The 12274-nt window shown below is 37.9% G+C and overlaps 1 protein-coding gene across 1 annotated transcript; it reads left to right on the top strand.

The window, feature by feature from the left end:
- Positions 1-668: 668 nt before the first annotated feature.
- On the top strand, positions 669-3110 carry IZUMO3 (IZUMO family member 3). Its single transcript, XM_067742438.1, is given in 8 exon segments — positions 669-900; positions 1038-1117; positions 1261-1345; positions 1562-1579; positions 2032-2112; positions 2537-2627; positions 2979-3061; positions 3064-3110. Coding segments are annotated over 8 exon segments (717 nt in total).
- Positions 3111-12274: the final 9164 nt, after the last annotated feature.

Here is a 12274-nt window from a genome sequence, read left to right as displayed (position 1 = left end):
ATATAAAAAGGTTACAGAGCATAGCTGGAGAAATATTCCTACAAACAAAAGTAGCCTAAATTTCTGAGGAATTATCAATTGTATCAAAATCATTATTATCAATGATTATCAATTATATGCAGACCCCCATTGCTAATTTTCAACAATACTGCTACCATCAGGGACTGGGACCCCAAGAAGCTCAATATTCCAAGTTTTTCTTACCTCTTCTATAAAAGCAGAGCTTGGGTTAAGCAATCTAAAGTCCTAAGCGATCTCTTCCAACATCCACTGCTATTGAGATACTACTTCAGTGATCAGCAGGAGTGTGGGAATTTACTAAGAACACAGTAAGACAGAGTTAAAGACTTTTCTGAGATATCTCCATGCACGGAACTCTGCTTGTGTGAGCACAAGACTTCTCTCTCTCTCTGTGTGTTCCACACTCAGAACTCAGGTATCTGCTCCCCAGCTGGCAGTTCCCTCTCTCTGTAATGAAGGATAAGTCAGAAAACTGAAGATCCTTAGAGAAATGAGATTGCCTAGAAGTGGGATGGAAACCGAGGGGAAGGTGGAGTCAGACTATCCAGGACAAGACTCTCATTCCTGGAGTTTTGAAGGAAAGGGAACTTGGTGAACTAGTTGCCAGGACAACCTGATCTTGAGGCAAGGGTGGTCGGGGCAAGGAAATGGGGGACCTGCGGCTGCTCTTGCTCCTGCCCCTGTCCCTGGCAGCCTTCCACGGGGTCAAAGGCTGTTTGGAATGTGACCCCAAATTCATCAAGGATATTAAGTCCTTGCTGGTAAAGCTGGTACCCTCAGAAGTCCCTGGCTGAACTCATCTGCTTGAACGGCAGATTAAGAAGATGATCCATTTAAGCTTCAAGGTCTCCCACAGTGACAAGATGCTTCGGGTGTTGGGTGAGCAAAGCTCGAGTCCCTGAGAGTTTGGGGGGTTAAAGGGAGAAGGGAGGTAGGGAAGAGAGCACCTGGGCCCACGTAATTTCCTCCATAAATGTAATTATTCTCCCACATGTTCCTTCACCCTTCCTCTCTAGCTGTTCAAAAGGATGTCAATTTGAGAACATGGCTGAAAAATGAACTTTATAAACTGAGCAATGAAACATGGAAAGGTGAGGTACTGTTTCAGTGTTAAGAGACTGTACTGCCCAAGAAAGTATGAGAAAAATTCACTGGGGAAAACAAGGCAAAACAATTAGGATTAAATTATGAAGGGATAGGCCACCCCTATTTTCTGATGTCCCTTCCATCCCCCTTTAGGTGCCCTTATCCTTCAAGCTTCTCGATGTCCGCCAAAACCTGGAATCCAAACTGAAAGAACTATTAAAGAACTTCTCTGAAGTTGGTAATATAAGATGTCTATCTAACAACACTGAAATTATGTGAAAGGAATAGGAAATGAGGGGTGAGAGGAGGAATGTGATTTCACATTAGAATAATTTAGAATGGGTGGAGGGGTGGCTGGAACTTAATGGGTAACCAAATAAAGATGACTTGGGGATAACTATGGGAAACACTAAGTTGATTCTAAGCTCATTAGATCTTTCTGATTCTCTTTTACCTTGTTCTGAAGATTGTGGTATGTACAGTATATGTGATGCCTTGAGGTTTCAGCCATATTTTCCCATCTCCTGTGCTCTATATGACCCTATCTCTTCTACTTGTCACATTGAGAATGCAATTCCTAGAGCTATTGGCTACTAGGGGGAATGTCAACGATCTCTGACAACAAAAAATATTTTATAAAATCTCAGACACCCCAGAGATTTTAGAGGTGCTAAGAGGCCTTCTATAGTAGAGTTTATAACCCAAAGCACCAATATAAGCTGAGCCATCATTTTCCTACTTCTTCCCAGAGATCTGACTTAAATTATTTAGGGTTTTGACCCATCAATAAAATTGACTGCTAGGGGAAGAAGAAAGTCACAGCAATGTAACCAATGGAAATGCCTGAGATCTAATCCATACTTGGTGTCTGAGCTAAGGAAACTCCATGCCATGGCCCCCTTCCAACTATCTTTCTTCTCTCAGTCGTGACTGAAGGTCCTATCCTGGATTGTTGGACCTGTCTTCGCATCACCACTTGGTGCTTCAAAGGAGAATATTGTGCAGGTAACAAAGATTGCAGTGTGGCATTTTGAAAGGCCAGGGATCAAGGAGTTCTTCATTGATTTACTCCACAAATATTTGTTGATCACCTTCTCTGTAGGTCATGCTAATGCCACAAATAAGAGCTAAGATGCTGGACAAAATTTGTACCAGTATGAATTACCAGGCACTGGATAACTGAAGAGCTTAGAAATGAAAAAGCTGTACTAAAGGTGGAGAAATTAGGCTAGGGGCAGTAAGAGAAAAAGTTTTGTAGAGCCTAGGAGTCTAAGCAATTAATAAAGATCAGAATAACCAGGGAACAGTGATGTAAGTGGTGAACAGGGCAATTTTTAAGGTTAAAAAGAGTCTTCTTATGGATAAAGTTCTCAAGTTACTAATTTCCTTCTCCAAAATTCACTTTCTTTTTTGCCCTTTCTTCTTTCAGAAGATGATCCAAAGAAGGCTGAGAATCAAGAGGTCACACTATTTCTGATATTACTAGCAGAAGGTGTAATATTGGGAGGTGCTTTGTTACTGTGAGTTTTCCTCCCTCCAAACAAACACTGGATCAAGCATTTCTTTGGCAAAGAGACTGCCCAATCTTCCCCTTCCTTCCAGTGGAAATAATGGGAAAGAAGTCATTTCAAAATCTGGGATCTCATACTAACAGGAATGAGATAAAGTTTGATGGGATAAAAGTTGGAACATAGGAAATGGAGGAGGTACAATGAAGTATGAGAACATAGGAAATGGAGGAGGTACAATGAAGTATGAGAAAAACTTTTGTAGAGGAATTCAAAAAAGGAAGAAAAAACAATTGTTACAATTTTTTTTAAGAGTTGGGCTACTAGTACTGAAGTTGGGATTATCTTATTTCTCTAGTCTAGATTCCATTTTTGCATCTCTCATCGGAGGAAAATGAAGGCAATACGAAGGTCATTAAAGAAATACTTGGAGAAGAAACTTGAAGAATAGGGATAATGGATGAGAAGGAGAAAGATTTTGGAGGCAGAAAATAAATACAGAGACACAGCCAGAAGGTCTTTCATAATTCTCTTACGTGTTGACTCAGAGTAGAAAACCGGGAATTAAGCTCTTTTGCAGTCATAAAGTCAGAGTATTCTAAAACTGAACTTAAGAGTTTCTCTAGTAAAGACCCTTTCTGATAACCTGAAGCAATGGAAGCAAATGATTTACTGGAAGTTGTACAGAAAGTAATGCTGGTATGCTACAATGCACATAAAAGATGATACGCTGCATGATAGTAAAGAATGCATGGTTGTCTAAGATTCTACGGAAAACGTAATAAAGACTCAGCTTTTTTTCTCATCCTATCAGTCTAAGCATCCTATCAGCTTGGAAAAAAGTTTTATTTTTATTCAAGAAGTTTACTCTAAAATCATTCCATTGATTGGTCAACTTATTAAGAAATCAAACATATTTTTTCAAAAGTAGTTATCAATAAAATGGCATTTTGAAGTGTATACTAAATACAATATTTCCACATCTTAATGTGTATAACTATTACCAACAAAATTTAAAGTATGGTTTTGGTTCTTCTGTTTAAAAAAAAAGGCAAAATAAGAGAAGTGGAATCAATTTCTTAATAGTGTAGACTACATTTAGGATAATGATGACATAGATGGAAAATTTATACTTGCAGAACAGAACACTATCTTTTTCCTAAACCTGTCTTTTTCTGTGATGTAAATCAATGTTCAACTTATTATAAATAAGAATAAAGTTCCTTGTAATCACCCTAAAAAAAAGAATTCATGGTTGGAAACTCATTAATGTCTTTAATCAGGAAAATTTTTAAATTTCTAAGTTTGCTTTTATTTCCACGTTTCTATATTTATCTACGTTTCCATATTTATTAGGTTCAATGTGGAAAATTCCTTGGCAATTCATAACACTCAATCTTCATCATGATATGACACACACATACACACACACATGCACACACACAAAGTCCAAAATATTAGTCCTGAGTTGAGATTTGTCCCAGTCATTTTTCCCTAAATCTATGGTCTATGACTGAATTAGATATTACTGTCTTAGTCTAGTTGTCCTTATTGAACACTTTTTAATGTGTATACCACCCTAACCAGCGTTTTACATCTACTATCTAATTGAACTCTTGCAATAATCTTTTTTTTCTTTCTTTCTTTTTTTTGTGGTACGCGGGCCTCTCACTGTGGCCTCTCCCGTTGCGGAGCACAGGCTCAGCGGCCATGGCTCACGGGCCCAGCCGCTCCGCGGCATGTGGTATCCTCCCGGACCGGGGCACGAACCCGTGTCCCCTGCATCGGCAGGCGGACTCCCAACCACTGCACCAGGGAAGCCCTTACAATAATCTTTTGAGTAATATTGTTATTTACCTCCACGTTACGGATGAGGAAACGGGAAAATATCTAACTCGAGGTCCACAGCGACTAATCTAGGCTATGATAAACTCCCCTTGTGGCTAACCTGTGCTTACTCACACCATCTGACTGGAACTCACAGCTATAGACATGCAGTTATGAAAGACAGATTAATGGAAAGATAATAAGTGTGGGTTTTGTCAACATCAACTTGATTACAGACAGTGGTGGCAAAGCCTGGAATAAAACTGAGGCCTGGCTAACCCTAAAATACATGAACTTTTCCACTCTATTTTGTGTCCTTTTATTCTGGAAGCTTATTTCAAAAGAAAAACACCACAGTTTAGCAGTAGGAGAATAGGTCCTGCTTCAGTGGTGGGTAGAAGTGTTTGCAAATCTTTCACCCACTGTAGATCTTTGAGTACTTGTTTGTTGTTGCTGCTATATTAATGAAATATTGAATGAATCAGAATATACTTGAGGAGGACCTGAACGTTAATATCTCTCAGTTGCTAAATTTGAACTTCATGTTAAAAATAATCGTGTTGTTGGCACCTATCATTTTCCAACGATTTAAGGCTCACCTTACCAAATAATTCTTGAGACTAACTCCTTTCATGGTCTTTATAAATTATGGTTTTTATACTTATTTTTCATTATAGATAATTATACAAATACGATAACATACTTGCTAGATTTTGTGTGTTTTTGTGTCTCTTTGTTTGCTTTAGTGCAGCCTTTTAAATTTCTTGTCATATTGGCTTATTGTCCCCTCCCCACTCCTCTTGTATTTCATTCTCATCACTCTCTTCTAGAAAACCTAGGTTGACAAGGATATGTATTTCATTATTTTATCCAAACCTAAATGGCTATAAGTAAACAGATACACATACATACATACAAATACATTTACACATGTAATTTTTTTGCTATTAAAAATTATGCACACTAATGCATGTTGATTTCACACTTAAATACTTTGTGGAAATTAAGCTAACTGGTATCAACATCTATTCGCTCTTTTTGGCAGTTGCACACAATAGCATCGTACCATAATTATTTTAACATTCCTCTATTTTGGGTATTCTCTTCATTAGCTTTTTTTAGTCAGTATAAATAATGCTGCAATAACCATCTGTGCAATAAATATCTACTTATTGATTCTCCCATGTGTAAGAGATAGTGTTCAGAACTGGAATATCTGAAGTCAAAATTATTACATGTGCTTCATCAGAGTCTGCCCACATACCCCCATCCCAACTTACAGGATCCCATTCTTTCCTAATCAATGCCCTCACTTTAACAATAGACACCTTACAAGGCTGGGATTCTACTTGAATTGTAATTCAGCCAATAGCAGGATAAGGTCCTGTGTTTTATTTCCAGCAACTTCAACTATAGGAGCTATAGGAGATAAGGCTCTTCCTCAGAGCACACCTAGGAGCTCATAGGTCACATATACGGGGTTTGAGCTGAGAATTTGAATCCTGGAGCTCATCCTTTTAGCATTTTGTCCAGAAAAAGAGGAGCAACCAATCAACATCATCATATTACTTAGTTTTCGAAAAATGATGGAAAGTATCATATACAGAATCACCTAACTTGCTTCTTATAAGCCGTTGATTAGGAGTATCCAGTGGAGATGTTTTACATAACTCTATAAACAGTTCATGCTGAGGACTGTCAGTGCTCTCTTTACTACTGGCAGTAAATCATCAGCAACTTTAAATGTAATAGGACTAGAGAGCCAATTCAAAAAGCCCAAAACCAATTCTGAAAACTCGTCCTTAAAATTATATTCCTCTAGAACTACTCTCAACTCCGAAATCTGTATTAGTCTGGGTTCCTCAGAGGAACAGAACTAATAAGATATAGATAGATATGTAAGAGGAGATTTATTACAGGAATTGGCTCACATCATTATGGAGACTAAAATATTGCATCATATGCAGCCTGCAAGTTGGAGAACCAGGAAAGCCAGTGATATAATTCACTTAGAGTCTGAAGGCCTGAGAATCAGGGGGATCTACCTGGTATGAGTCCTAGAGTCGGAAAGCCCAAGAACCAGGAGATCCCATGGCGAGAGAAGGAGAAAGACCGAGGGAGAGAATATGTGCTTTTCCTCCACCTTTTTGTTCTATCGGGGCCCTCAATGGATTGGATGATGCCCACGCACACTGGTGAGGGCAGATATTTTTTACTCAGTCTACTAATTCAAATGTTAATCTCTTCCAAAATTACCCTTACAAGCAAACCCAGAACCAATATTTTGCCAGCTCTCTGGGCTTCCCTTAGCCCAGTCAAGTTGAACACATAAAAATAACAATCACAAAACATTACCTATCAAGTGTTGTGAAGAGTAGCTAATTATACGCATTTGAGACTATAACCTTCTATTCATCATATATCATAAAGATTAAAAAGTATAATAATATTGAATAGGGCATTTTAAGTAGCTAGGAAAAGAACAAAGTAAACTCAAAACATGTACAAAGAGGGAAAATTAGATTGTATCTTAATGAAATGCAAAGCAGAAAATAAAGAGATAACACCAGATGCTAATAAAAGTCTTCATCCACACAGAACAAAAAATTTTAAAGATACATTAAAAAGGTAGAAATAAAAGGATCAAAACTATAGACAGAATTTATTTTTATCTTAAGAGACTCTTTTAAACAACTATAACATTTAAAACTTGGATGAAAGGATATTTTTATTAAAAGTACAAATTACCAATACTGACGTAGGAAGAAAAAATAACCCACGTTGCCAATGTTCTTTAAAGAAATTTAAAAATGGTATGAGCACTACTGAGAACAAATGCCATGCTTAAGGAAAAATCTGAAATGAGACACAACATGCTGACTTTGATTTTTACCTGAATGGTGAAACTATGATTTCTTCCCACCTTAAGCACATGGTGCTTGCTTGTTTCCTTCACTAAAGCAAGGAATACAGGAGAACAAGTGGTTTTGATGGAAAGAGCCCAATTTCAGTTTTGAAAATACTAAGTATCAATTTTGTTGGGTGTCAAAAACAGACATCCATTCAGTGTTTGAATTTACATATATGAATATATAGCAAGAAGATCAAAGCTAATGAAACCTATTTCAAAACAACACTTGAACAGAATAGTGAACCTGAAAATATGACTAAGAAGATCATCCAGATGAAAAGGTAGAGAAGAAGTGATGAAGATCAAGGATAGGATACTAAAGATGCCCATATAATAGTAAAATTAAAATATAATTCTAAGTGGGCAGAGAGGAACAGCCAGAAATATTATGTTATTAAGATATCTATAATATTAAGATACTTACAATATTAAGACACCTAAAAATCCAACCTGTTTTGTATAGTCTTACTCCTTGGAAAACCTTTATTTGAGATGCTGCCTTTGGGCTGCCTTTGGGCTGAACTCCCATCAGCTTTGACTATGTGTTTCAAATTTGTGACCCTTCCATCTGCACAATTTACTGCAATTGCTTTATAATATAAATCCAGAGTCTGATCGTTATCATTTCTAGAATCACCAACATGAGGAGGAGCTGGTTGCTTTGTGTTTCTATGTGTTTACAGTACAGTAACATGAAGATTACCTAATTAAACTATATGTTCATCTACTAGGAAAGGTCATGTGGTACTTATATTTTCAAATGTCAAATACAAAATTAATTGCTTACAATCCTAATTTAAGCTTGAGCTAACAGTTAATATTTTAAAAAAAAAGATATGTAAAAACACCTTTCCAACAAGCAAATCCTCAACCCAAACCTCATTTATAGCTTAGTGAAACAATACAAATCATTTTATTACTGGAACAATTATATTTTAAGAACTAACATATACTCCAATGTCCCGATGTCAACCCTGCATGAGTTTATTTCTAGCATTTCCCTAGGATATACAAATCAATCATTAGGGGAACATATTTCTCTGAGTCTGTGAACCTGGCATAGTTGGTGCAATTTCTGACCCCCCCCCATCATTCTTGCAGTTACTTTATTAAGAATCAGTATTTTCTAAGGTTTTTTTTTTTTTTTCTTCAGGAAAAAGAGGTCAGAGGTGAGGTTCCACTTAGCTTTTACTGAATAAAAATTTAATAATTTATTTTATCTAGAGGTAACATTAGAAGGTGCTAGTCAATCTAATTAAGGTGCTCAAAACATAAATTATTAGAACATAAAAAATAAAAGCTAACTAACAAGATAAAACAACAGCTGGTTTAATACTGGAAGCTTCTTAATTTCCAATTATTAATAGTCTTTCTAACTTCATTCCCCTACATCCTGACTCAAACGGAGGTTGTACCTTCTTCCACCTAAGGCAAATGCTTTATGATTTATACTTCCTGACCAGCCTCTTCTAGAACATTCCTTCATTATTTATCTCCCATCATTTGTCTCCTTTCTCTTCCTCAATACTAGGTCTTTACTCTTAGTGTCCATTACTATAAGTTAAAGCCTCTTTTCTTCATCCTTTTAATTTATTTAATTTATTTATTTATGGCTGTGTTGGGTCTTCATTTCTGTGCGAGGGCTTTCTCCAGCTGTGGCAAGCAGGGGCCACTCTTCATCGCGGTGCACGGTCCTCTCACTATCGCGGCCTCTCTTGTTGCGGAGCACAGGCTCCAGACGCGCAGGCTCAGTGATTGTGGCTCACGGGCCCAGTTGCTCCACGGCATGTGGGATCCTCCCAGACCAGGGCTCGAACCCATGTCCCCTGCATTGGCAGGCAGATTCTCAACCACTGTGCCACCAGGGAAGCCCTTCTTCATCCTTTAATCACTTCGAACTACCACCCCAGACCTCCCTGCCAAACTTCTTTAAAAAGCACTCTATATCTCATGACTATTTCTTCATTCCTGTTCTCCTAATTCACCACAATCTGCATTCTGCTCCTCACCACCAATTGGAAATTGCTCTAAGGTTGTCACTGATCTCTTAGTTGTTACATTCAAAGAGTTCTCTTTATTCCTCAAGTTACTTGTCAGTTCTAAGACTTATCAGAGTGCTAATGGTTTCCTTCTTAAAGTACCCCTCTTGCACTTGGCAGGTTTTGTTATTTTCAAGGTTTTGTTCGAATTTTTACACCATGTTTTAGCTGCTTTTGGGGGGGCTCTTCCTCCTCTGCCTACTTACTTAGAAATTGAACACCAGAGAACAGACTTCAAATTTTTTCTGCTAGCTACTCCATAGCTGGTGGAATCTCATCCACTCAGCAGGTTTTAACTATCACCTATTAATTGTATTTCCAAATTCTTAGACTTTTATTTGCACACCCCAATTCCTCCACCTCTGTTTCTGAATACATACTGGATATATCCATCTAGACATAAAATACCAATTTTAAACTCGGCATGCCTAAAACTGAACTCATTATCTTGAACCATTTCTGATTTTATACAATTCATCCTTATCCAGAGTGTCTTTCAGTCCTCATATATGAAGAAAATATATGTTGAATGTAGATTACAGATAAGGCACTTTACTGAGCATTTTCATATTTATCTTCCCATAGATTCCACAAAATTATTTTAAATCATTTTTGTATAGATGAAGCTCAGCAAGTTTAAGTAACTTCTTCCAAGTGGTTACTTGGTAAGTGGTGGAGCCAGGATTCAAAGCCCACTAGCTAGCACTGGCTCCATGGATACCATAAATTACCCAGAAGGTAGAAGTCTCAATGTATTCTGGAATCCTCTCTCTCCTTCATCTATCCTAGCCAGTCTCTTCAATTAGCATTGATTTTCACTCCTAAATATCTCTTAAATCTCCATGGCTACTGCAGCAGTTGAAGTCCTTCTCTCCTGTCTCAGGACTGATTGCAGTGGCCTTCTAATCAGCCTCCCTGAGCCCAGCCTCTCCAGAAGCCAAAGCCATCCTTCCTTTTGCACTCAGAATGATCAGTCTAAAAACACAAATTGATTTCTAACTCCTAAGTAAAGTACTCCAATGGCTCCTCCACTCCTAAAAGTGAAGTGTAAACTCTTTCATACAACATTTTACATTGCTTAAATTTTACCATTCCACACTATGTAATCTCACCTTTGGCCAAATGCCTTCCTAGGCCTCCTTCTCTACTTAGGGTTTGCCAAACATACTTGGCCTTTTCTTCCTCCTAGCCATTACTTGCTATGCTTTCTTGATTGCCTGGTAGTCTTCCTCAGCCTTCAAAACCCACATCTAAAGTCATCTCATAAAGCCTTTCCTGAGATGGTCAGACAGCATTAATCACCCACAATCTTCAGGATCCATTACAATTCATTTGCTTCTATAAAGCAGTTTTCACTGAGGACTGTTATTATAGGGACAATGACTATGCTATGCTTGTCTTCATATTCCCAACATCTAGCAATATACCACAAAACTGCATCAGCTTAAATGTCACTTAATCAAGGGATTTCATATAACTATGAATTAATGCCTGATTCCAAGAGGTCAGAAATCATGTCTGTTTGTCCACAGAGATCATTGCAATACCCGGTACTAAAAAATAAATAGTAGTTAAATGAAAATATAAATATGTAAATGAGAGCATTGATGAACGCTGTTATTTGGAATCAAGTATACCCTAGGTATTCTTAACACTCCCACATATACTTTGTCATATTGTCCACTGAAGCCTCAGTTCATCTTTAAAATCCCTTGCAGCTGGATGACCGACAGTGCCATGGAATAAGGGCTACCTCAACATTGTTTGGAGCTAACACATTCCATGCAGCGTAAGTCAGAGTTAGAGTAAGTACCAAGTTCCCAAATCAAGTGCACAGGTTCCTAGTGTGAAACCTAGCTCAAGGGCATCTATGGGAAGTTCTCAGCAGCTCCACTTACACCTCAGGGGAGCTGGGTTGGCTTTGCCCCACCAGCCTGTCTTACTGCCAATTGGACCAGATCTGAAGAAACCTCAAACCTTCTAATAGTTCTCATGACTTTTGGCACTGATCTAAATTGAGAAATTATCTCAAAGATCAGGAAACTGCCGCATATTCCCCTGAGTCACCCTGATAACAGGGATAAGGTGGGAGATGGGTAAGGCGCAGTAGAGATGTCAGTATTTAAGTACCTAATGGTATTAATATTAATAAACACAGAAGGTTCTGGAACATTACCCTGAGCATTTTCCTAACTTCAATATACATGTTTTTATTTTTCAACTCACCTAAAAATAGATTGAATAGCAAGATTAAGTAAAAGGACAGTAGTGAGAGTAAAGTTGGAGAATGGAAGTAAATATCTGAGGAATGGAAGAAGGACACTTTGCACTCCACTTCATCTCAAAGAACTTGCCTAACTTCAGGTTCTCCGGTTTGCATTCCCAGATCTAGCACTACTAAAACTGCCATGTAATATTACATGTGCTTGCACATCTTCCTCTAAAATAGGAAACAAATACAAACACCTCCCAATTAAAGGGCAGCACTGGCAGGTATGCATGTTTGTCAAGCATCCACTGGACCATTACAGGGCTTTCCGTGAGGCATTCCTCTCAAGCCCCTACCTAACGAGGCTTCATCAATCTGCCTGATGAGGTGGCCCTTCACAATTTCTGCTGAAAGTACTAATAAGCACAGGCTCTTCAGGTTCAGAATTCACGTTTTCTCTTTCATCCACATTCTCTTTATCTTACTAACAGTGTCAGAAAATGTTCAACAAGATTTTCTAGCGAATAAAACACATCCTGGTTTTATCTTTGGCACTTTGGAAATCTATGTGAATAATACTTTCAAGCCAATAAGACATCATTTATTAAGTTGTTGTTTCTGTAACTGATAACCTCAGTCTGGGCTATGAAAACAGTCCAAAGAGTTCAAAGAA

This window comes from Pseudorca crassidens, chromosome 7 (assembly GCF_039906515.1).
Source record: "Pseudorca crassidens isolate mPseCra1 chromosome 7, mPseCra1.hap1, whole genome shotgun sequence".
Classification (NCBI taxonomy): domain Eukaryota; kingdom Metazoa; phylum Chordata; class Mammalia; order Artiodactyla; family Delphinidae; genus Pseudorca; species Pseudorca crassidens.
This window is presented reverse-complemented; position numbering and strand designations above follow the sequence as displayed.